Here is a 27,020-nt window from a genome sequence, read left to right on the forward strand (position 1 = left end):
AATATGACCGCCTCGCTGCTGTACAGTCACCAGGGGGCATGCACATAGTAATAATAATAATAATGCATTTCAGGAAAGCCTGCTACGACGAGCCTCCATCATTTCCACCAGCTCGTTTGAATGCAAACACGGCTCGTGCGATGGAGATGTGCATTTAGGTTCATGTGTCCAGCGGGACTGCCCCTGGGTTTTTTTTTGGGGAAGATCATATTGGATCATATTGTTTGCAGGACGTTGTTCCTGCAGCCCCCCCAGTCTATCCCGACGTAGTTGTGAATTGAACATGGCGACTGTACCAGTATATTGCATCTGCAGATTACCTTACGACGTGACCCAGTTTATGATCGAGTGCGATGCTTGCAAGGACTGGTTCCACGGCAGGTAAGGCGTGATATTAGCTATGATATTTTTGTGGTGCTTTGCATTTGTAAATAAAAACAAAAATGGCGAGGTCTTAATGCGTTTGACAGCTTTGTGGCTCTCAGTCGCTCGTCTACATCTGAAGAGAGGCCGCTTGGAGAAGAAGAAGGCGGAGTTAAATATAGCCGACTGGGGTTGTGACATTTTTTAGCGAATAACACAAAACAGATTCTCCTTATAAAAAATACAGCGGTTAATAGAGTGATTTCGGTGTGGGCTTCGACTATTACTTGCACTTAATGAGTATTTAACACCCCCGCATAGCCCCCAAACTAAACCATTACCATTGTAATGAACGGACGGCAGCAGCGGGGGAAGCCTCGGTAGACTCGCCGCTCATTTGTCTCCATTTCCTTCTTCCTAGCTTCTTTATAGACTGTATTTCGTGTATATTATGGGTATATGTTGTCATATTTTAGCCGTTTCCATAGCTTTACCGGGTGTTTTGACAGAGTACGGTTGAAAATCACGACCCGAGTCTGAGCTCAGCCTGTATAGCTTTCCTGCCAGCAGCTATGGCTGACAATAGCCCGTATTGGATATCCTTAGCTTTGGGGGAGAAAAAGAATACATTTATTAGCATTCAGTGAGCTGGCTAGCTCTTAATCTAAACTATCATTGCTGTTTTTGTCCCGCTGTGATTAAATGTGGACGTATCATCTACCGCCGCTCATCACTTTTCCCCCCGCCGTACATAAGGCTGTAATGATCTCGGTCAAATCCCTGTTATCATGTTATATTTCCCTCTTCTTGTTGTTGTTGTTACACAAGTCTATCCCTGCACCCATCCATGGCATGATTCACGCATTTCGGCAGCACTGTGGATGTCTGACTGATAAAATATCATTTGGTAATATTGTATCGTTTAGTGAACAAGCCCTTCAGAGCATTGAACAGTATTTACGCGCCTGAACATTAACCCTTTGATGCTCCCCTGGCTGGGTTGTAACCTTAGCACCCTATATCCAGTGATGTACTGGTGAATAAAAAGCAGGGTAAGCCATGACCTCCAGTTAGTGATCATCATAAACCATCACAACCACCAATGTAAACAAAAACCAGTAATATTTTCAGAAAAGCATATATTTATAACCTTTAAAAGACCTATCTTTACATAGCTTACATCAGTTTGATGCTACTTACTGTGTTATACACCATGAATTTATGTCATAAAGATTAATATCAGCCTAAAAATGTGGGTAAACTCTATTTTGCAAACCAAAAGGTGGCTAAACCGAGTTTAAGTGGATTTACCCTCCACTACATCCCTGCTTATAACAAATCCAATCATTCAGGCTCCCAGTAGCAGGCCATCCAGAGGGATGGATGGGGTTATTTAAATCAAATTACAAATCTCAAAACCATATGAGACCTTTTTTTTTTTTTTTTTTTTTTACTACAAAATACGATTATAAAAGAGATTTGGTCCAGAATGGATGAATCTGTTGTCAAAATAAGGCCTATGATGAATAAGAACCTCGTAATTGCCTATGTTAAAATGAATATCACTATAATATTCCCAGTATATTGCTATATAACTGTGTCTTTGGTACTCAATAGTGAGTTTGTAGTTACTTTATTGTACTTTATGTTATTTTTTATTTTTTTTATCTCCTATGGTATCACTATATTCCTGTAGTGACTTGTGACCTGTGATTTTTTTTTTCTTTTAGAAAATGTAACAAATGATATATGTTCCTCTGCCTCTCCAGGTGTGTTACATGTTTATGATTATGTATCATATAGAAATTGATGTCGATATAATGAAAAAAAAAATCTCTTTAGCCTACAATTAGCATATCACGTGCTTCGCAGATTTTAGTATACCCCAGCCAAAGTCCTGTCCAAACAATGTGGGTTTGGATGTTCTGTTGTGAGAGTGAAACACAGTGAGCTGCAGATACTGTATGTCTGCCTTGGAGGTGGCAAAGGGTACCACTTTATTTGACAGTACAATAAATACCTGGTATGTAGTAGATAATCATGTGGTAAGAGGACGTAATTGCTGGTAATTATTTTGTCACTTACTATAAAGATTCCAAGGATTTAATATGTGTATTATGTGGAAACCTACCCATTGAGTATGTGGTAACAAGTTGTATTATCAGGTACTTACTGGTATTAACATTAAAGGTGCATTATATTAAGTCCCCTATCTTTATCTTCACATTTACTGAATACAATGCACCTTTAATGTTAATACCACTTGGTAATACAACTTGTTACCATACTTACCTTGCAGGTTTCCACATAATATACAATTACAATTACAATTTCACATTTGGCAGACGCTTTTATCCAAAGCGACTTACACATGAGATTTTCATACAACAGTACAGCAGTACAACAATATACAAATTAATTTCCTGGTATTTTTTTTTAGAACAAAAAAAATTACCAGTAGTTACTTTTTCTGACCACATATTTACCTACTACATATCAGGTGTTGCTACCACTTCGGTTGAGCTTTTGTTAAATATGACTTGATGTTTTATGATAATAGTGGTATTAGGACCCTAGCTTGATCATTTTGGAAGATGCTTGTTGGATTGCTGCCACAGTTGCACCCCTGACTTTTCATGCAGTGCAAATTCCTTCCAAACTCATTTTTCTTTAAAAGGCTTTCACTTTCAGGTCTTACCACTGAATTTCTGTTTTGAAATATGTTACTTGCTCTAGAGCAGCCTGGTCTGTGTTAGAAAGTATTCACAACTGTCACTTATGTCAGAAACAAGAGAGAAGAGTTTGTCCTGCCCCCTAATCAGTGATGTCATACTGTATAGAAAATGGAAAATTAACTGGAAAAGTGAGAAGATGTGACTGCAGCAATATCAGGATAGACTTTCTGATTGGTAGCAGATAACACTACTATAGCAGCATAAATGTTGTTTGGATGTAAAAGTTCAGACAAACATTGAATCTCTCACATTTTACTGTTAATTTCACTACAGCAATTCTCCCTGCTGGTTATGGCATCTAAATCTTCTACCTGCCTTTTAGACCCCCTCTGCCTGCTCTCAAGTGTATTTCGGTGTCCCTCAGGGTTCAGTCGTAGGTCCTCACTTGTTTGTACTCTACATGTTACACATCATCTTTAATTATGCTGTTATCTTTCACTCTTATGCAGATGATAAACAACTGTACATAGCATTAAAACCCAGTGATATAGCACAGCTAAATAATCTTGTCTATTATAGACATCAAGATGGCAGCTTTCCTCTTTTCAGTGCCGATAAATCTGACATGCTCGTTCCAAGCTGCCAAAAGCTGTGCATTACCTAAAGGAATCTGTCAAAATTCTTGGTATTATCTTTCAGCCAGACCGCTCTGTTGACAATCACATTAAGGCAATATGCCCTGATGCCAATATGACAGTATATTGTTAGAAACATCTTTGCATATCTTCTCCTTTACTGACCTGGTAAAAACCAATCCATTCATGTTTCTTCCACATTCAACTACTGTAACACATTACTCCACAGCTCTCCCAACTCCGCACTTAGAAATATCCAACTTATTCAAAGCCCAGCAGCCTGTGCTTATGCAAACCAGAAAACATGAACCCACTTCCAAAGTCTTAGTCTATCTTCACTAGCTCCCTGTAAATGCAAGTATTGATTATGAAATCCTACTTCTAACTTCCAAGGCATTACATGGTCTTGCAGCTTAATACATCACTGCCATTCAATGCATTCAAAAGGAAACACCTGGGGATAGAGCCGTCTCCTAGAGGACCCCCTCCCTCTGGAAAAAAACTACCTATTGTACCATTGACAGTATTTAATTCCAGACTCAATACCCATCAGTGCAGTCTACAACCTACCTTTGCTCCCATCATACCAGCCATTCCTTTTCTTTTGTCTACTTCACTGCAGTCTGTCATTCACTTCTGCAGACAACCCTGGTGATAGATAGATGGATGGATGGATGGATAGATAGATAGATAGATAGATAGATAGATAGATAGATAGATAGATAGATAGATAGCAGTCATCCCGCTGTACAGTCAGCCAACCTATTGCTATCAACATATAACACAGAAATCACAAAGAATACTGTGCCCACACCCCTGTACATTTGGCAGAGTAAGCAATAAAGAATAGAAAAGAAGTCTTCCCCCATATACAGTACATAGAAAAGAAATAAATATATTGCACATTTACATATCCACATATTCCCCTATACAGTTTATAAATAAAGAAATAGCCGTAATCCGTATAAATATATTGCACAAACTGACATGCTGGCATAATAACAAATGTGCAATGTACCTTTCCTATCTCTTGTTCTTAATATGCCATGATTTATTATCTCTTTTTAACTTTGTTTTTTAATGTATTTGAATCCTTTTCTGACAAACCTGTTTGTTAAAAGCACTTGAGTCTGACTTGACGTGACTTGAATAAGTTCACAAAGCATGATTGACAGTGGAGTTGCTGTAGGCTTTACATTGCAATGACAGTCAAGTTCTGGTTCTAGCTGTTTTTTTTTAGCTTTAGAAAAGAGATGTTCATAGACACAAATACACAAAGGACTGTCCCACAGTAGGTCATTTAAGAATATGTTAGGAATATGCAAATACTATGAAACATTTGGCATTACTGAACTGACTCCTCTTGGGTTACTGAAAGTGAGGATGCATGCACAGTAATTATCTACAATGGTTCCTATTGAACCACTGGAGGTCATTAGTCAACATGCATTTAATATCAATAAACAATTTGGTGTTTTGTATGTTATTAGTTAAACTGTCTAGTCAGTGAACATCAGAAAATAGGAATTCCCTCCCCTCATCTTTATTACAGTTATTTTCTTTGGTCTTCTTTAGAAGTAACAAGCCTTATTGGAGGGCTTTCAGGTGGCCTAACGTGCCCTCTGGCAGCCATGTTGGAGGTCCACAGGTCTTGGCAATAATGGCTGAGAATGGTGGATTTGCATCCCAAACTCACGACCCGGCTGTCTCAGTATTGAATAGACATGGGTAATTTATCACATTTATCATTTCGCCAATACATCTGATTGACATTTGAGTATGTCAGCTTGTTTCTAGCTAACCATAGTAGTCAGATAGTTTGCTAACCATCTGGTTAGCAAACTATCTGACTGTCTTCTTAAAACAAATGGCATGTACAATAGCAAACATCATGTGACGAGTTGCTAGTAGTGACTAGTAGTTACATATTAACATTAACATTAGTTGATTTGCTAAGTTATCTTGCTGGCTAGTTGACTAGCTAAAAAGGCCAAAACCAACCGTTTGTTTAGGGGTGCCATGCCATTGTTCCGACGGCCCATTATTCCGAAACCCCAATAGTCGGAAAACTCCATGCCTGGCTCCATCCACAACCGTGGCTTCTGACAGCCTTGACCGTAAGCTTGCTCTAACCCTAACCTCAGTGACCCCACGCATCAACCCAACCACCTCCGGGATAACGGGCTGTCGGACAAATGGGCTTTCGGTCCAATGGGTAGACATTTTTCGGACTATTGGGGTTTCGGAATAATGGGCCGTCGGAACAATGGACAGTCCCCTGTTTTAGGCTAACTGAGCTCTCTTCTCAAGCTACAAGTCAGAGTGTTTTGGAGTAGAGACACTTGAGATGAAGACAGTTTACTTAATTATATCTTATCAGACCATTTCACTTTTCAGCTAGACCTTGACTATATGGATTCACACCCATGACCTGGGTCTTTTTCAGATTTCTCGCTTTTACTAGCCCAGTTATATGTAGCCATTATTAGCAAACAGTCAATTCTCCAATGGACCTCCAAGATGGCGCCAGGCAAATTTCTGATGCAAATGCAAAGGCTCTACAGGAGCCCTTGTTTCTGTGCCTTGTGCCAGAGTCATAAGTGTGCTATTAGAGCCTTTGTGTAATACAAGCCTCTCAATACTGTTTGTTTTTGCTTCTCGGGTGTTAGTTGATGGTATCATGCTCTCTCGCCTTACTCTCCCAAGGCATGTTTTCCCTGTTTACAGACAGAGTTGGCTTGACATGCAGTTAAGATTTGTTTGACAATGTTTATACCTGGTCCCATTTTATTGCAACATTTCTTGGCACCTTGCTTGTTTGACCCAGAGACAGAAACATAGGAATGAATCAAACATAAGTAAACATTATTTTTCTTATTGCTTTCATCTACAGCAGGGTAAAATTAGATGCTCAGGTGTGGGGTTAGACCAGTATATGAATTTGCTGATATATTGGTCTGATATTGGCCTTTTATTTCATATTGGATATCGGCCAGTTACTGTCATTCACCTCTGATATGATGCAGTTTGTTTTATTACATATTTGTTGTATAATTGATCAATACTAGTAATCCATAACCTAAAATTATTCTAATGCAACATTTTAATCAGGTTTCAAGTTATTATTTTTATTAAATTTTTTGGCAGTTCTGCTTTATTGGATAGTTGACAGTAGAGAGACAGGAAACATGGAGATCATTGTTAGTAGCAGTAGTAGTAGTATCCCCGATTTCAAAAACTCATATCGGTCAAACCCTAAGGTGTCACTTTGGGAAACTGTCAGCAGGCTGGAGGGCAGTTGATTGACTGTTTTTCACATCGATGCATTTTTTGGTCAGTATGACTGTTTAGGGGGCCGTTCATTTCCTCACTCTTAAAATTGCTCGCTATTGCTTCTAACCTTTCAGTGTGTGTTGTTATTCATCTATAGAGGTGAACAGAACAGAACAAAACAGAATTCTCACATGATCAAAACACACTGTTGAAAAATCTCTGATGGTGTTATTGGTTGCAATTTTTATGTATGACTACTGGTATGCAATGAAGTAACCACTAAACATGCCGTTTTCCAGGAAATACCTATCTATCTATCTATCTATCTGATTGCAAGTCTCTTTCTTTTTTTGTTCAGCTTGTACAGTGAATGAAAGTACAGTTGTATGCATTAAATATAACTTACTAACACCAGAGTCTTTTGAGATCTGCAAGTGCAGTAGTGTCCAGCCTGAACTTTGATTGCCACTGATTTAGAGCTTCTGACTTAAGTGCCTGAAAAGAAAATTATTTTTTTTACTGATAGCATAAGGTAGCATGCCATTTCTAATAACACTGCAGGATGTTAATGTTCTTCTTTTGGGGTTCTCACCCTGTTGTGGGGTGATCTCTCAAAATGTTCATCAGTATCAAATCAACTGACTTTGCTCTCTTCCATTCCCAGTGTTGTCACTGTGTTCCCAACTTTTCCATCACTTAAGACTTTTGTCCAGTTTGTTGTTACAGTATTTTATGGTCAGAGCTGCTGTGTAATATAGCCCAACCATGAATAATTAATGAGCAGAAGATATCTCATTGTAATTGGGTGTGCCAAACATTTATTAAAACAATACTCTATACTTAAGTGTAGTTCTATGATGGACCTGGCAAGGCACCAACACTGACAGGGTTGGGTGTTTGATTCCCACCGGTGCTTTAGTCTCCCAAATAGCATTCATAGAATAGTTATTTGTAGCGTTCATGACTCTGTAGCTTTATTTTTTGCTTGCTTTAGTCTGAATGATGCCAGAAGTGCGATAACCCTTATAATAATAATGAGCTTTATTTACCTTGCACTTTTAAAAACAGTGTTACCAAGTGCTTTACAAACCTAAAAACTGAGATAACACAAACCATAACAATAGTGACATAATAGTGACAGATATGAAGTAATAACTGCGTTACATAATAAAGGAGTAAAACAAGCAAATACAATGTGCTACCCCCCCCCCCCCCTCCACAGGAAGGTCAGAGGTCGTGGTCTATTATTAGAATACCAGTAGAACACTGATCATCTCACTCAAACACTTCTGAACTGAAAGGCTATGCTGTTGAGCAACAAATGAGCCGATCATTCCTTCTTATGGCGTTCCTAATTCTCAGAGATTCTTTGTTGATACATGCAACAGAAAGCATCAAAACTGTCAATGGGTGTGTGTTCAGAGAACCTCATGATGATTTCATTTTTAGGAATAAACTTGTTTATTAGTTCTCCTCCAGGCCCACCAAGTAAAAGATGTTATGACTATGAACAGGCATTTCCACTATTTCCAGACACCACCCACTCTTGAATTTGACTTTAGTGAAAGCGAGTAGGCCATGTAGTAAAACTGGAGTTCCAAAAAAAAAAAAAAAGGAAAAAAAAAAAAAAGAAAACATCCTGGGAAACTCCCAGGTCAGTGAGTTTGAAAGCAGCGGCTCCAAATGGAAGGAATTTGCTTGTGCAACTGTGACAGCTGCTATTTGGAATAGAGTGGAGGGTTGGGCTCCGACTGTCATCGTTTTAACAAAGCAAATGCATTGTTTTAGAAAAAAAACGTTGCTTTTCATGATGCCCTTTGTTTTGTTTTCCTGCATTAACTTTCAGTTTCTGCACCACCTTATGCCACTGCAGGCTTTGCACCATATTGCCACTTAAACACCTCACAAATTATATCTATGTTGTATAATGCTCATAACCTATTCTACGCTCTTCATTCTACTCAGTATAATTACCTCATGGTACGCCAGACTAATGCACCACCAGACTCACTACATTAACACTTCACTCTACAGCAGCAACCACACCGTATACCACACTGCTAAAATATTGAATGCACACAGACAGTGAATGCATATATACAGTGTGTAGTGATATTTATAGTCTGATGTCTGTTGCGCTGTCCTCCACTGTCCTGTGCCTTTGCACTGTATGTGAGGTCCTGTTGTCCTTCTACTCTGTGTTTCAGAATGAGAAACCCTTAGAGTTGTTGCTATTGCCGATAAGTTATCACAAAGACTTATTCATGTATGTTTATGTCACTGTTTCTCAATCTCATTTTTGACTCTTTTTTTTTTCAGCTGTGTTGGGGTGGATGAAGATGACGCTCCAGACATTGATATTTATCATTGTCCAAACTGCGAGAAGACCCACGGCAAATCCACATGTAAGTAGCAGCCCTTGCTCAGTGGATGGTGTGTGTATGTGTGTGTGTGTGAGCGTGTGTATGTGTGTGTGTGTGTACGTGGGTGCCCGGGCACTGTACATGCATGTTCCATGTATGTACTTTCAATCCAGTATTGGGTTTTAAAAAGATAGTTTACTTAAAATAAGTGGAGAAAAAAGAAGTCTGTCATGGAGGTGAGATAATTTCACTTGTTGCCAATGCAAATCAACTTGTTTGAAGAATTCTCTTGGGTTAAGTGACATTATCTTGAAACTAGTGGAGTGATCTGCCTTATTTCAACATACTGCGACGTGATTCTAGAAAATTCTCAAAAGTGCACTGGAAAGAGGTGAAGGTATCTCACTTATTTTAAGGAAAAAACAATATTTTAAGACTGAATAGATCATTAAATGACTTGTTAAGATGGACATTTCTCGCATTGTGGGATATGACTGTAATCTGATTTTGATACATGTTTGCATACTCATTTTCTTTTAACTCTCTTTTGGTCTTCAGTGAAAAAGAAAAAGAATTGGAGCAAGCATGACACGGGACAAAGCACAGATATCAAAGCTGTTCAGAACGGCAGTCAGGTTTTCATAAAGGAGCTCCGCAGTAGGACATTTCCAAGGTAAAGCCCAATTTTAATCTTTTTGTACAACTCAACCAAGAGGCCCATAAATGTGATTCCTCTACCACAGGAGGTCCTCAAACCATTTCATGTCACACATTAAGGCTGTATACCCCCATTTCATAAGATTTAGTCCCAGGGAATCCCCATATGAGAGATTTGTTGTTGATTTATCATTGAATAATATAACTGTCTACACTGTATGTGGGATAAAAGTGGTGAGAGTGAACCCTACTGTAAAATTATAATAGTACACACTTCTAGTCATTCAATTTTAGTGAAATTAAATTATTCCACATTTTGATGGGGACCCCCTAGAACCCTCTGAAGAAATATTACTTTGAGAAACATTATTCCACACTACATTAAAAATCCCACAAGGGGGCACTCTCTAATAGCATTTCAAAATCCCCTGTCAGGTCGGGTCTTTTTACATTTTGCTGGCAGAGTAATAGGATATATGTCATTTCTTCACGTCATAAAAAGCCAGTTAAAATGCATGAACACGCACGTCACGTGTTGCTCTAGATGAAGTGTTTTTAACGTGCTGCTGCGGTTGTGTCTGGGCTGCAGTGCTGAAGATGTGGTGGTGAAGCTGAGCGGCAGTCAGCTGACCTTGGAGTACCTGGAGGAGAACGGCTTCAACGAACCCATCCAGGTTCTGAAGAAAGACGGCCTGGGCATTTCCATGCCAGCTCCCACCTTCTACATCAGTGATGTGGAGAACTATGTTGGTATGTGTTTTAATGTTTATAACAGTACTACTGCTAGTGCTATTACTACTACTACTACTACTACTGCCACTAATACTACTACTGCTAGTGCTGCTACTACTACTACTACTACTGCCACTAATACTACTACTGCTAGTGCTACTACTACTACTACTACTACAACTATTACTACTACTACTACTGCTGCTACTACCACTATTACTACTACTACTGCCACTAATACTACTACTGCTAGTGCTACTACTACTACTACTACTACTATTACCACTACCACCACTACTACTACTACTACTGCCACTAATACTACTACTGCCAGTGCTACTACTACTACTACTACTGCTACTACTACTACTACTACTGCTACTACTACTACCACTAACACTACTGCTGCTACTGCTACTACTACTACTACCGCTACTACTACTAGTACTGCCATTACTACTACTACTACTACTATTACTACTACTACGAATAATAATGTAATATATTTATTTATAAAGTCCTTATCAAAACTGAGTTACACAATGCTTTACAAGTGACAAATAAGAACATGAGTAATAAAAACATTAACAACACATAAAATAAGAAAACAGAATACAGTACTGAAGTACAAATCCACAGAATAATTAAAACAAAGGTAAAGACAATATGTAACCATTGTTCAAGTAAAAGCAAACCTAAAAATGTAGAAATGTTTCTTATTTACCAACACTATGAATCAATCAATTCACATTATATGTAATGTATTTGTTTTAGTTGGTGACAAGTAATGTCACTATTCCACTTCAAAGAATGAAAAAGGAATGTAATATATGCCTTTCAATAGAGGGCGCCACTGTTCTGTTTTGTTTTTGTGTTTTGACTGGCGCTCAGAGAAAGCAACAAATCAAACTGTATACTGCAACAGACATATTTTGTCAAACACAATTTCATGCAACAAGAATTTTATTTTTTATTTTTCATCTTTTTTATTTATTTCTCTTCATGAGCTACCATTTAACACCTTTGTTTTTTTTTTTTATCCCAGGTCCTGATGTCGGCGTGGACGTCGTCGATGTTACCAAACAGACTGACAGCAAGATGAAGCTCAAGGAGTTTGTCGACTATTACTACAGCACAAACAGAAAGAAAGTGTTAAACGTCATCAACCTGGAATTCTCAGACACAAGGTAGACAGCCCTTGTCTGATGATGAAATTATTTTTACCATATGAGCCCGACTGTTTTGAAAAGTCAAGATACAACCAAATGTCTGTGTGCAATATCAGCTGCACTGTTTTTTTTTTTAACTAGGAATGCACACAACAATTGAACATACCGTTTTTAAAATTACATTTGACTTCTGGAAAACTCATTGGACTAATGTCTTCTTGTGTTCCCTGTGACAGGATGAACAGCATAGTGGAGAGTCCCCAGATAGTGCGGCGACTGTCCTGGGTAGAAAACTACTGGCCTGACGACGCTCTGCTCGGAAAGCCCAAAGTCACCAAATACTGTCTGATCTGTGTGAAGGACAGCTACACAGACTTCCACATTGAGTGCGGCGGCGCCTCCGTCTGGTACCATGTGCTCAAGGTCTGTCACCACTGGGGTTAGACTGATATGTTCGACCAATATGGGCCTTTTATTAAAAACTGGATATAAGCCAGCCAGTGTTGTCCACCTCTGATGTGATGGATATGATGCAGTTTATTTCATTACATTTTTATTACACAATTGCCCTTAACCTGACGTGACTTTAATGTAACATTTTGACCGGATTCCACACAAGTATGCATAAATACGTTATTATCATCCTGGGTGTCATTGGAGAGTTTTAATATCTCCCAAGTCTAACCGGTGTTTCAGAGGCTTCTCCGCCCTGCCCCAGGAATAAAAATCTGAGGGAAACGTGGAACTACTTGGAACTTTCTGGCATGGAAACGGTCAAATTTCAAACGATCTGCAGCTGTCTCTCATACGACGACGAAAAAAAAAAAAAAAAAAAATCGGATTGCTTTTTGTCTCGGCAGGGAGAGAAGATCTTCTTCCTGATCAAGCCCACCTCTGCCAACCTGTCTCTGTACGAGCGCTGGAGGTCTTCGTCGAATCACAGCGAAATGTTCTTCGCCGACCAGGTGGACAAGTGTTACAAATGCACGCTGAAGCAAGGCCAGACTCTGTTCATCCCATCAGGTCAGAACGGCACACATGCAGCTGAACCGGATAGCAGAGCATTTAATGATCTACTGCTTTGTGTGCGAGAGAGTGTGTGTGTAAATTACAGTTAGCATGTTATAGAGGTGCAGGGTACTTGCATATTTGATGAAAGGAAAAATCCATGCTAAAACATTTAAACAATTATAAAAAAAAAGCTATTGGTAATGTACTTCCATTCTGTTGATGGATGGTGTATTTTTCTCATTCCTGAGGATAACTGGCCAAATGTAGATGACGTTACATTGAGATATTTCCAGTGCAGCTATAATGGAGTTTAATAGTAGAAAATGTTTCAGCAGTCTTCTTTCAATCTTTCTTCTTTCACATTCAACAATCATACAAGGAGAAATCCATCGTAGAAGAGGAGGGAGACAAATTTCTCCACTGACAGTAGCCTCGATAGACCAGAATGCAATGCAGCCACAAGACTTGTTTTGTTTTGACACACCCCAGTGTTCACAAATTAGTTGGCAACCTAGCTATATTTGCATATATGCCCATAGGCCCAGTTCAGGCACCTTCTGGCGGTTGTTGAAAGGCATTCTGGGAAATGTAGGAAGTCACTAACTGAAGTAGAAGTAGACGAGGCAGGTTGAGGGAAATTGGGTTCACCGAAAAATGACAATTACAAGACTTCATCACAAAATAACTCCTGGAATGCACTGAACATGACAGATTGATGGAATATCACAGTGTATCCATGGGTGGATTTTTCCTTTAATCCATCACTGTAATTATACCATCTGCTTTGGCTGACGTGTGATTGTCTTCTAAGGTTGGATCAATGCAATACTGACCCCGGTCGACTGTTTGGCGTTCTCCGGACACTTCGTCCACAACCTGAGTGTGGAGATGCAGATGAGGTTAGGACACCTGTTACACTGTGCACACGTTCGTCCTTTTTGACGTCCGGCTACCTCTTTGTAGTCGTGTTTGGTAATTGGTCTGATTGGTAATTGGTGTGATACGCCATGCCTGTGACCTGGAGATATTCATGTCCTAATTTGGGGGGGATTTAGCGCGATTTGAAGGCATTGCGTATTCAGCCTTGGCAAAGCTTATAGTTTACAGTCGGTCCTTGTTCAGGACTTGTTTTTAGCTCCGAATTCCGCAAATCTGTTTATGAATTCTCGTCATTCGGAAATATCTTGGAAATTGCATAGTTTGCTGCAGTAACCCTGTTTGTAATGCATGACAGTGTGTAGCTAACTCTGCTTGGTTTACTCTCCTCAGAGCGTATGAAGTAGAGAAGCGGCTAAAGGTCAAAACACTCACACCCTTCCCCAACTTTGAGACGGCGTGCTGGTATGTGGGACGGCATCTCCTCGAGCGATTCAAAGGTGAACACTCATTTAATAATACTTTCATGTGATGAATCCACAATATATACATATGGGATATTTATGTGTTTGACTTTCATATTAATGTGCGGTATTTTAATGTAAACATATATCCTCATTTAGCTTGCCGTTTCTCCAAAAGAATGCATGAAGGCAGGAGAAAATGCAAACACTGTCAGATCTGCCTGTTAGAGCTGCAGCACGGCTCCCTGCTCTTCCACATTTGCTCTATGGGTGTATGTCTGCTGCACAGATGAGGAGCTGGATGCTCTAATATTATTTCAGTCATTAAATCGGTGAATCGGCGAGTTCACAGATGATTAGCTTCAAAAGGCTTGGCTGAGGTAGAATCACTTGCTCCATTACAAGCCAGTGTTTAAACTCTCCTCAGCTGGCTTGGGGCAATTGTTTATGTTTCCACCATTTTCTGTGTATGCGTGTGTGTTATGGCCAGATTGCTGTTGTGTGCGGTGCACACTGCTTCTACCCCAGAAGGCCTTAATATACCATTATTCTTCTCAACTTCAAGGTCAGCTTTTTCAGTGCAGTGGAAGTACTCCTTCTGAGCTGGACAATTCACCCTTGAATTTCGCATTGCTGCTCCTACTTTGCCTTGATGCAATTAATTATTTCCTGTTGTGGTTGTGTATCCAGCCCACTGTAATCAGTATTGAGGCAAGCCTTACACAGAGGCATTCGGTGCACTCAAACACCCTGAAAGGCCTTTGGCTTGAACGATTGAGTTGATAGGACTACTTAAATATTATGGCAATTGTTTTTGTCATTAAACTGTAATTGAAGGGGAAATCCACATTATAACTATTATAATTCAGTCCTATGGTTGTAATAGTTCAGTCTAGATTGGTGAGTCTTTGCCAACGTTAGAAAGAAAAGAGTTAAGCAAAAGTTGTGCAATCATCAAGAAATACAGTCTGGAGCTGCTTCAATGACAATAAATCAGCTTGATTTTTTAGAATTGTATGTTTGTTTTACATCCAAATAAGCTTCATTTCATTGTACCGCTAGCAATTCTGATATGGAAAAGGAAACCGTAGTTCTTGGAAATCACCATGGGTCCTGCCATATACTGTACATAAAGTGTTACATTTTACATGTTAGGGATTTAGCTGATGCTTATCCAGAGTGGCTTACAATTAGTGAGCGAGGCATTTATTGCCTCAAGAATATTTCAACAGGTCACTTGGCTGCTGAGGAACACATTGGCTGTTATGAGGGTCAAGTCTGGTACCTTTTGCTGACGGGACAGTCTCTCTAACCACTTGGTCTTCTGTGCCCTGTTCATAAACACCAGGTTGTGTCTCTTGATAACACCACAGTCAGCTCATTTATTTTTATCTTCGTGAGAGGCTTGTTCAGTTGTAGAAATGTAGGCTGCACTGTCCACAATCCATGTACAATGTGAATTCTGCAGTAGGGTAAAAAATAATTTTAGGTTTGTTTTTTTTCAAGTTAATGGTCTTTACTCTTTACTTCTCACAGTATGAACACATCTCATTAAAAGTCAGGATTCATTCACTGATCACATTTGCATCTCTGTTGCTGCAGGTTTACATAAAGGAAATAAGCAGCCAGCCCTCTACCTGGTACATGGTGCCAAAATCATTAATGGCGCATTCAGAGCTTGGACTAAAAAACAGGTATGGTCATATCAGGGTTTATATCTGGTGCTGCTGGCCCAGCTAGAACATTATGACAAGTGCTAACTGGTCTGTCTTCTTCCTAACAGGCCCTGCTTGAACACGAGGACGAGCTTCCAGAGAATATGAAGCCCACACAGCTCATCAAGGATCTTGCCAAAGAGATCAGAATTTCAGAGGTGTTTCTCTCTCCTTTTGACATATCATCATCATCATCAGCATCATCCAAACATATTCAGTACAGTGTCACCGTACATTTTAGCTACCATTTGCCTTTAGGGAATTATGTTAACCAGTCTTAAAGCTGCACTAGGCAATTTCTCAAAAGATTTCCTGCCAGTAACCATACCCAACACCAGATTTTCAATTGTGCGTATCTATGAAATGTTAGAGCCTCTATTTGTGATATAAGCTGCTAAGTGTTTTTTTACATTACAATTTTGCCTGGTGCAGCTTTAATGGTTACAATGGTCTCATCATAAGCTGCTTTATTTTCTAGAACGCCACAAAAGCCATCAAGAGCGAGCCCAGCATCAAGGTGCCGGTCGAGGAGCCTCCATCCACCCACTCGGAGCCCGAAGAGCCCGTTTCCCCGGCCCACGTCCCCTCACCCAGCAGAGAGAAAGCAACCAGAAAGAAAGCCTCCAAGCCCCCGAAGCCACCCAAGCCTCCCAAACCCCCGAAGATGCCCAAGGCCCCCAAGCCCCCGAAGGTGCCGAAGGTCAAGGAAGGAGGAAAGAAGAAAGGGAAGAAAGCGAAGGAGACTACGCCGCCCCCTAAACCCTCCAGCTTCGCAGCTCTGGAGTCCCATGCGAAGGACATCTTGAGTAAGATGGACCAGCCGAAGAAGGGGAAGGTGAGTGGAATCTTGTTATGCCGTCGAAATTGTAATGTTGCTGTAGGAGGAAATACAGTTTTACACTTATTTTATTTCAGCAATTTCACTTTCATGTAACACTTGACTTGCATGCCTTTTTAAATTAAAATCAGTGCAACTTATGTTAAATGTTTAACATTTGTATCCTTTGAATTTCACTTAATCTCATGATTCCAACAGCAATCATTCTGTAAAAGCCATTTTGCATCCCTCCCAGCAAGGAGTTGGTCTAGTTTAACTGGGGATGCAGAATGGTAAAAGAGCCCCATAGTTACTCTTAACATCATGGATTTATTCTTGGTAATATTGTTTCTTACTTACTTTACATTTTTCAGGCTGTTAAGAATGTCCTCAGTATGTCAGAGAAAGAAATATCAAAGCAGAACAACGTGGAGAAGTTTGAAATGAGAGAGCAGAATAAAAACAAGACTGAAGCAAAATGGAAGTATAAGGTAAGATCTGCTCAGCTGAGAAGGTTTTATCGTGGATTTCAAACCAACGGTTGGTTGTGAGGCCAAAGTAAATAGTACAACAATCCTTTAAAAGTTAAAATAAACTAAAGCTTGATGTCCTTTTGAAAGAAGGTTCAAGTAGTTGCAAAGGTTACAAGCTGAGAAGCTGAACAGAGAAATGCCGGATCATCCAAAAGTGATTTGCACACTTCACTTCAAAGCAATCAGCGAAAATAATGATGCGGCGTAAGTCGCACATTTTAGGCCTGCAGCTCATCAGAGCTGCTCCAGAAACATTCGCCCTCCCAGAGTTTACCTAATGGAATTACGCTACGTCCATATCCACTGCATTCCATCTAAGTATTTACATATGCCCTCATCTTAAAAAAAAAAAAAAGAAAGTTTGTTGTATCATTATTTCTGAACAACATGGAAAGCTTTTTTGGAGCAAAAATGTAATTCTGTTGAACGGAAGACATTAGAGGACTTCAGTTTCATGGAAAATTCAATGCCAAACTGCTCTGGAATGTTTGTAGTCCCTCCAAGGATCTCGATCCAAGTGCTCCTTCACATCAGGCCAAACATTTGCAGATGGAGTGGATACCCTGTTAGATGTTTACCAAGGTCACTGGAGACCACATTTTCACTTCTGATCACAGTTGATTCATGTAAAGGTTCACAGTTCCTCTTTGTACAGTGTGCAGAGCAATTAGGCCTGTATGTTAGTGTTGATGAAAAAAATACTGCGTGAGACAATATGTTTTTTTTCATTTTGGCAATTTCAGTTTCAGGTTACACCTCATCATCACATGCCTGTAAATTAATACAAAATTATTACAACTTAATGTGTTAAGTGGTGAATATTTGAAAATGTGTCTTTTTTTGGGGTTAAGGTTAGGGATTAATAACACAATCATTTCATGAGAGCCATTTTGCATTCCGCTTAGTAAGGATTTGTTTTAGTTCTCTTAACATCATGGTGATTTACTGTAAAAATGTTGTTTTTACTTAAATGGATTATGCTTTTCTTCTACTATTTTACAAAATAGTAAACCAGATTCCCTGCTGATAATGGAGTGTTGATGAAAAAATACTAATGAAACATTTTCTTTATTTTTTTATTTCAGCGGTTTCAGTTTCAGGGTACACCTCATCATCGCATGCCTTTAAATCAATACAAAATTAATACAACTTAGTGTGTTAAGTGGGGACGATTTGAAAATTTGTGTGCTTGCATTTCAGCTAATTACACAATCCTCTTAGTATTATTTATTATTACTTATTTTGCATCCCTTCCAGGATTCGTAATGTCATATGGTGATCTAATTTACTTTTACTTACAATAAATGATTCCCTTCCTTCATTTTACAGAATAGTAAACCAGACTCCCTGCTGAAAATGGAGGAGGAATGCAAATTTGACAGAACACCGCTGTCAGGCAATAAAGACAAGTTCAGCTTTACCATGTCTCACAAGAAAATGCTCGGGTACGTATGGAATGGCCGTGATCGCCGTATAAACGTTTCACGAAAGGTCTTTTTGCAGAAGAGAGCGTGTTAACCTTCTCATGTGGCGTATTACGGTGATTATAGAGCTATGCGGCTATCGGCCCCCCCGTATCCATTAGAACCTAATTCAAGGACTTTTTCGGGGCGCGGGCTTCTCGGATGAGTCTCGTACCACTCCCTCATTGTCCTGTGGTTTTTTCCCCCTCAGCTCCAAGACGCTGAAACCTCAGACCAACTCGAGTGTTTTCGGATCATTACAAAACCTAAAAGAGGACAAAGCCAAGCCAGTGAGAGACGAGTACGAGTACGTCTCGGACGAGGGCGAGCTGAAGATAGATGAATTCCCCATTAGGAGGAAAAAGAATGCCGTGAAGAGAGACCTGTCCTGTGAGTAGTTTTTTTTTTCCCCACCATGTGTCATATGATAAGGACTCATTTCTTGCAGTAGTTCTGTTTTTTGTTTTTTTTAAACTTCCAGCCAAGGAACAAATACAGATAAATAATTTGTGATTATTCTATTTTTGTCCAGTTTTGTCAAACATCAGAGAACCCATTCAGCCAGCCAAAAAACCAAAGCTCCAACCCTCGATGACCAAGGTACGCATCTATAAACATGACTTCAGCTCCGAATAATCACCTTGACAACCGCTGATCAAATGCTGTCGCTCCCCTACTAAGTAGCTAATATTTGAGCAATTTGTTCTGATTACACTACGCTGTGTATTGCACATGAAAAGGCGGCTGAGTGATTGATTGTTGATGAAACGTTGGACCAAAACAGCCAGCGATATTCCTTCATGAGGTCTAATACTTTTCATCTGAATGTATTTAAAAGCCAATCATGTACCAATAGGGTTCGCATGTGCCAGAGCATGCGGCAATGCTCCCATAATGCTGGGATTTAAAAAAAAATACATTCAGGGTGAATCAAAAGGAGAAGCTCCCTGAGCCGTGGACCACCACACGCTGATTAGGGAAATAGCTGTGGTGTGAATGAAGTAAGAGGAAGAAACAGACTTATGCCAGATGCTCTTATGTTTACTAACTGAGAGATCATTGGAAGCCATATAATAACCCTGATCGACTGTTTTCATGGCTGCCTTCAGCGAGGTCAGGCTCAGACTCTCAACCGAGCTGCAGTCTTGATAACATTTGGCTAATGCACTTCGGGGATGTGAACGGGAACACGAAACACAAAACAGCAGGAAAGCGGTAATTAGAAATAAAAAATGAATGGGAGCGAAGCGAAAATAGCTCAAATCCGGAGAAATCAAGAAAACGGAGCGCATACCTCACACGAACAAATGTGGATTTGGATCGCGGTGCTTTTTGTGCTTGCTATGTCTATTTACGCGCTGCCCACTCACTTCCGAAAACAGACCGTCGACTCCTCAGACGAAGAGTCTCTACACATAGACACCGAGGCCAAACCAGAGGTCAAAGTTCGCAACTCCAAGGTCAAGAAGAAGGGTGGCAGCGCCGCCGGGATCCTTGACCTGTTGCAAGCGAGCAAGCAAGTGGGCGGGATCGACTACAGCGCCAACAGGTAGTGTGCTCTGTCTTGACGTCATTGTTTCCCATACAAACCACTCCTTCACTCCATTTCCTCCATGTCAGGGGAACTTAAAACAGCTAAACACACTAGGAGTACAGTATCACAGAGCGCTATACAGTACATGGACTGCATTATGCGCTAAATTGCTCCCAGTGGACCGTTAGCTGCCATGCTTTTTTCATTTACTAAATGAATTTTAAGTCTTACTCCCCTTAATGGAGCCAGCCACTCACTAAACAAATGGCCTGCCCAATGACTGATATAATTGGATGTAAAAGCTGAATTTTATAACTTGCCTGCGATACCCCCTGAGCTGAAAAAAATCAACTCGTGATTGAAGCAACAATTTACACAGATCCTGTCAGCAGTTTACGTGTTAAGCTAGTGTTTGTTTCATCCACCGTTAATTTGTCAAACGTAGCCTGGCTCCAGGCTCTTCCTTTGCCTCGTGCTGTTTGCTGTTTTGTTCAGCCCCTTGATGGTCTACTTCCACCACACTGAAAGCTACAAATGAGCAATGAGAGAAAGAAAGAAAACATCGGCTAAAATATGTTGATTTCTCAAATTATTTCCCCGCTTTGAAAAAGGGGGAACATGACTCGGTGACTGCGGGGAATGAAAAGACCACGGTTAATTATAACCACGTTTAATAGTCATTCATTGTTATAGCTCACCGGTTAATGGCTTAATAGGTGGTAATCTTCACGGTCTGAATTTATTTTTGTAGCTGCTTCTTAAAGCAACCACAGGTCCATGGAGGATAGTTATATTTGACAGTGTTTTTGCCCGCTCTTACAGATTGCACACTAGGTTTAATATTTTGCAGGTGGCAGAGGACATAATAACGTTTAATAAGGCAACCGATCACATTCACACCGACGTAAAGGCCTGTTCGAACACTTCTCTCAGTCACTCTTCATCTCCGTGTTGACTGCTGTGTAATGGCTATGTGTTGTGTTATTTCTTATTGACGTACTTACAGTCAGCCACCTGCATCCCCCAGCACACAGGAGGCCATTCAGGGCATGCTGTCCATGGCCAACCTGTCGTCTTCAGACAGCCTGCAGCAGCCCTGGAGCAACAGCCAGTCCAAGAACAATAGCCAGGCGAAGAACAACTCGCACGGCGCGCAGGCGGGCAAGAAGGCCGGAGGCGGAGGAGGAGGAGGAGGAGGAGGAGGAGGAGGAGGAGGCAACAACGGCAAGCGGCCCACGAAGCGCCTCCCGAAGAAGCCCCGGAAGAGCAGCAGCATCGACAGCATGGACTACGACGACGACCAGGACCACATGGACGCCTGCTTCAAGGACTCCGATTACGGTGAGCCGCTTCCTCTCGTCTTTTTATGTTCTTTGAATTTCAGAATGATAGACGGAGCGAAAGTGGAGCTCAGCTGGGGGTCGGGGGGGGGGGGGGGGGGGGGGGGGGGGGGGGGGGGGGGGGTCACGGAAAGGTGTTTCTGCAGCGGACGAATGAGAAAACGATTATCTTGCCACGCCCCCCCCCCCCGCCGCTAGCAGGTGTCCCGTTAAAAAAAAAAAAAAAAAAAACAGATCGACCTCTGGCGGATCCAGCTTCTAAAATTCGGGCCAGGAAGTTGTCATTAGCAGTAGATGACAGGGTTCGTGTTTATTTTTTTTTTCGTACGTTCTTTCCAAAGCCGCCCCTTTCGTGTCGCTCCAACTTTGCGATTTCTTCTCCTCGCGGCTTTTCTTTTTTTTTGTGAACCCTGTCCAAAAACAACTGTTGTGACCCTCCCAGCTTGTTAATAAACCATTAACTCCGGTTCGGAATTGTTGTTTTACGTGCTTGTTTGAGTTTCTAATTAGTCGGCCGTAGCACGATCGTTCTCACTCTGAAATCCTCATGCTAGGGTGAGCGTTTTCTCACAGACTCGTTTCTTCTTTTGTAAACAGACCATTTTTTATCTTGATCGTCCAATTATCAGAAATTAAAATGCCCACATTTGAGTGATTGTGTTCAGCGGGGCCTGGTGCGAGCAGGCGGAGAGAGTGGGCAGTCAGCAGCTGTCTCACAGCTGTCCTGCATGCTGTCACTGGAAACTTCCACCATTTTAGATGCAGGGAACCAGAAAAAAAAAGTGCACCGAATGCATCAATGGCATCTTATAGTGAACATATTATTTGGGAAAGTGATGAATGCGTGATTGTGGGGGGGGGGTTGTGCGTCACATATTCATTTTTGCTCAATAAATGATCTGTCGTTTTTTTAGTTTACCCTTCGCTGGAGTCTGAAGAGGATAATCCGGTTTTCAAATCCAGATCGAAAAAGAGGAAAAGCTCCGATGACACTCCATACAGCCCGACAGGTAAGCGGGACGTCCCGTGACGAATGTATCCATACGTTGTACGGTTTAGTCGTGTACTCGTGTGCTCTGCATCTTCTAAATCCTCGCACGCGTCTCGTCTCAGCCCGCGTAGGACCCTCGGTTCCCCGGCAGGAACGGCCCGCCAGAGACGGGGCCCGGGTGGCCTCCATAGAGACGGGCCTGGCCGCCGCCGCAGCCAAGCTGTCCCATCAGGTACGTCGACTAGCCGGGCGCCACCGACGCGATAATCGGGACACACTGAAACGTGAAAATTATAAATGTCTCGTGTGTGTCGTTGTGACAGGAGGAGCAGCAGAAAACCAAGAAGAAGAAGAAAAGCACCAAAAAGAAGGCAATAGTGATCGAGGAGCCCCCGAAAATCTCTCAGGACAGTAGCTCGCCGGAGCACAATCTGGACTCCCAGGACGGCAGCCTGACCGACCACGAGTACAACACTGGAACGGGCAAGTCGCCGGGGGGGCCGCAGCCCATGGCGCCGGGGGTGTTCCTCACCCAGAGGCGGCCGTCCACGTCTTCGCCCAACAACAGCACCAACACCACTAGCACCAACAACAGCAACGCGGCGAAAGGGGACCGTGGGGGGTCAGCGGAGGCCAAAGGTGAGTTCCGACTACTCTCGATTTTCACTGAGAGTCAATGAGAACGTCCCACATTCGGACCCATATCTTTTTTTGCTGCCAGAGGCTTTTTTTTTATTTAGCGTTGAGTTTAAGATCTTGGTAAGCGGCGTGAGATCCAGACGGGCCTTTTAAATTAGTAAAAAAAAAAACAATTTCGTTTTGGAGGTGCGCCCGTTTCGCACATTGTAATTTTAGGCAATTGTAGTCATGTGCGAGATGAGTTCCCCACCCCTCCATGGGTTTCTATAGGCTGGAGTAACATCTACAGCATCTTCCTTCCTTCTCCTTTGGCCGTATGAATTGAAAGGTTTTGCTGAATAACGGGCCACCGCTAGGGATGGATGCACACTACGTTACATATTTCAAGGTTGTGCCATTGAAAGCCTCTGATAATGTGATGATGTCGGATTTTCAGCCTCACCTCTTAAATGTGTGTGGAACGGCCAAATTCAGTGTAGTTAAAATCTTCTTGCATGCATCCACCTTAGACAGTGTTAGTCAGCAGTATCCATTTTGCAAGGCAAGAACATAGAAGACTATGTTAACATAATGCTGCACAAAGCTTTTCCATATCAGACTTGAAACACTCTATTTAAAGGGGCATTACGTAATGTATGAAATTTATCGACCAGTAGGAATTTCAACATTGATAGAACTTGTCTCTTACACAAAGTCTTTAGTTTTGAAGGCCGGAACGGGCCAGTAAAAATCCTACGTATTGCCCCTTTAATGAAATAAGCCGAGTTACGAGGTTTTCATGCCAGCGGCTGCAATAACAACCCGTCTCATCTCCTGTCTTCTCTCGTTCTTTTCACAGCGAAGCGGCTAAAGAAAGGCATGGCAACGGCCAAACAGAGACTCGGAAAGATTTTAAAGATCCATCGAAACGGAAAGCTCCTTCTGTAGCATGCAGTAGACTGTTGTAGGACTGGGATTTCATGAGCTGGGTCCTATCCCCAACCTCACCCCCCTCTTCACTGATTAAAGCCAACGACGGGAAAAAAAAAAACAAAAAAAAAAACAACAAAAAACAAAACACAAAAAAAAAAAAAAAACTGAAACAAGATGGGAGAAGAAGCAAATCATGCATTTTTCAATTTCTAAGAAGAACATCACTCAAATAGGTTTTTGCCTCTACTTATACTTTATAACTTTCAGATATTAAAGTGTACAGAACCTACTATAAATATTTTTTAAGAGAACATGTCTCATTTTACTACAGCTGTCAGTTTATCAGGGGTTGCTAAAACATGAAGTAGAAGTACATTGCAGTCATTCCAAGATTTCTCTGAAAGTATCCCTTGCATGTATTCAGTTGCATGTGCGCTTGGGTCGGGGTTCGGGGATTTTACAGATAATTCCTACTATATGGATGCAGCTTATCATTGCCACACCGATGATCGATGAGTCAGAGTCGGGATGGAGAAAATTAGCAGGATTTTGTATTCCGTTCTGAGCCAGCACTCTCCGTATATATATCATAGACCACGGCTTTGATTGAAGTTTATTCAAGCATTTATCTCTCGTTTTTTTTCCTTTTTTTGTTACACTTTTGTTTTGCAAAGCACTATCAGCGATGGTATTTATTTATATGTGTGGGAGTCATAGATAGGAACGGAACGCCACAAGCGGGACTTATGACAACTGTAAAGCACAAAGTGAGTTCATGAGTAATGTGTTATGAGAATAGCAAGCGGGCGCAGCGTTGACGTGTGTGTTTTTTTTTGTTGTTTTTTTCTCTCGCAGTTTTTAACATTTGATGCAGTCTTCGTCTAATCCAGTGTAACCACATATAAACAAATGTATCAGTCCACGGGACGCATTTGACTTCGTTTTACCTGAATGTTATTTAACCAGATGGGATTCAGTATAAGCATTTACAGGCAGTTATCGACCGATCCGCAGTAACGTTTGAGTTCTGGTCTAGTTTTGACATGAAGAGCATAGGATTTCTGAAGCTGTAACACTAAAGCGGGACCTACTAGCTAATGATAAGCCTCATCCATGTCAGGTCTGCGGTTACATGGGGATACTTTCTCTCTTCTTTTGCTTTCACAGGCAGCACCAACAACCTATAGACTGATCTCTGCATTTTTATCGCTTCACACAGTACAGTATATAGAATGTAGCTTGTACATAGCCTTTTAAATTACTACTTTTTGTATCCTTTTTCCCTTAAGGCTTAATTCTACATTTTTACCAGTTTTTGCTAATTATGAACAAATATATATATATGAATATATAGTCCTAACTTTTGAACTTTCAAACTTTTTTTGTTTTTATTTTTTGTTTTTTTGTTTTTTTTTTAAGATAGCAGAGTTTCATTTTTAACCATTTTTTTTGTTGTTGTTAGACTTAAGGTGTTGCCTGGAAAACAACTGAAGAAATAATACATTTATCGTCATATGGCCTTACATACACAAAGCTAACTGTATTGTGATTCTGTTTGAACAAGAGACGAAGCTTTGAGGAAAATTATATAAAAAGGACAAAAAAAAAACAAAAACATTTAAACAAAGTTTCTATGACCAGCCTCTTGTTCAAGTTCTAGTATCCTGAAGGGTTTCAGAATTATTTTACTAGCACCTTGTGAAGTGTTTATGTGTCAGTGATGTAATTTATTAATGTTTGTAGCTTTTTATACTTGTACAATTCTTAAGAGTTTTGTTTTTGAATATTTCATCAACTTGTGAAATTACCCTTAGCAAACTCCAATTTTTGTTTTATTTTTTTATTTTTATTTTATTTTTATTTTTTATTTTTGTGTGTGTGTGTGGGGGGCATCACTAAGTTTTTACACACTAGAAGTCTGTGTTAGTAAACAATTTTATATTCATCCTGTCCTCACTCATGTCAATGTTGTCATGATATCATGGTCAACATTTAAGATGTTACATATAATTATTATTATTATTATTGTTAATATTACTATTAAGCAGCTACGTCAAAAGCCTCCATCATGCCATTTTATTTTGGTCAGAACGTATGTACATTCTTAACACAGTTTAATGTGCTATACTCTATAGCAGTGTTTTAGTCACAGATGTAAATCATGCGTCCACTTCTTGGAAATGAGATGCGCTCCGATCAAACTTTGTCAGTGGGACATTTTCAGGTTTTTATTTGTACAATATGTGTGTTGCTTTGTTGTGGTTTATTTTTGTATGTCCAACCTATTAAATACATCCACTGTGCCAGGACAGTGAATGATACCTGTTGTAGCCGTCTTCCCTTACTGTTATTTACAGTACTAGTAGGTATTTACAATCCTTTTTGACCTGAATCTATATTTTTCTGTATTTAGACAATTCTGTTTGAGGTGATGACTCACTTTTTTAAGACATCAAGAAATGGCAAATCCAGAGGAACAAGCATATTGTTGTTGAATGATGATATGATTGTCAGCCTTGTTTACTTTTGCAATACAGTTACTGTGGAAAACCTATTTTGTAATGTGTTCCTCTACCGCTGCAGTGTGACGGCTCCTGTGTAGTACACAATGTAGTAACGACTACCCCCCCCCACCCCCACCCCGCTTCATATTGTCGTGCTTTGGAGAGCCGCCGCGTCAGATCCAGCACCGCGGTGTGGAACCGCACGGGGGCCGCGGGGAGTTCACGGCCCGGCTCCCTGCTCGTTTAGCAGAGCTCCGGGGGCCGAGTTCGGGATCTCGCCCCAGAGCTTTAGCACATCAGAGGCCAAAACACCAGTGAAACAACTCAGCCGGCTCAGCCAACTCATTAATTAAA

General features: G+C 40.7%; 1 protein-coding gene across 2 annotated transcripts; it reads left to right on the top strand.

Annotated features, from left to right (window-relative positions):
• The first annotated feature begins 266 nt into the window (after positions 1 to 266).
• phf2 (PHD finger protein 2) lies at positions 267 to 26,674 on the top strand. Of its 2 annotated transcripts, none has more exons than XM_071538930.1 (22): positions 267 to 381; positions 9,266 to 9,351; positions 9,868 to 9,982; positions 10,556 to 10,716; positions 11,744 to 11,885; positions 12,104 to 12,290; positions 12,728 to 12,890; positions 13,690 to 13,777; positions 14,148 to 14,254; positions 15,821 to 15,912; positions 16,002 to 16,091; positions 16,412 to 16,768; positions 17,125 to 17,241; positions 18,613 to 18,728; positions 18,958 to 19,136; positions 19,279 to 19,346; positions 20,129 to 20,295; positions 21,287 to 21,621; positions 22,535 to 22,630; positions 22,734 to 22,843; positions 22,935 to 23,250; positions 24,089 to 26,674. In XM_071538930.1, exons 1-22 carry the CDS (start codon positions 284 to 286, stop codon positions 24,175 to 24,177), a joined length of 3,279 nt encoding a protein of 1,092 aa, XP_071395031.1. In that variant the 5' UTR covers positions 267 to 283; the 3' UTR covers positions 24,178 to 26,674. The 2 variants fall into 2 exon arrangements, with proteins under 2 accessions (XP_071395031.1, XP_071395032.1); XM_071538931.1 differs by having other exon boundaries at positions 22,938 to 23,205.
• Positions 26,675 to 27,020: the final 346 nt, after the last annotated feature.

This window comes from Centroberyx affinis, unplaced genomic scaffold (genome assembly GCF_046629955.1).
Source record: "Centroberyx affinis isolate AG114_WGS23_722 - 3 ecotype Tasmania unplaced genomic scaffold, CSIRO-AGI_Caff_v1 ptg003375l_1, whole genome shotgun sequence".
NCBI classification, from domain to species: domain Eukaryota; kingdom Metazoa; phylum Chordata; class Actinopteri; order Beryciformes; family Berycidae; genus Centroberyx; species Centroberyx affinis.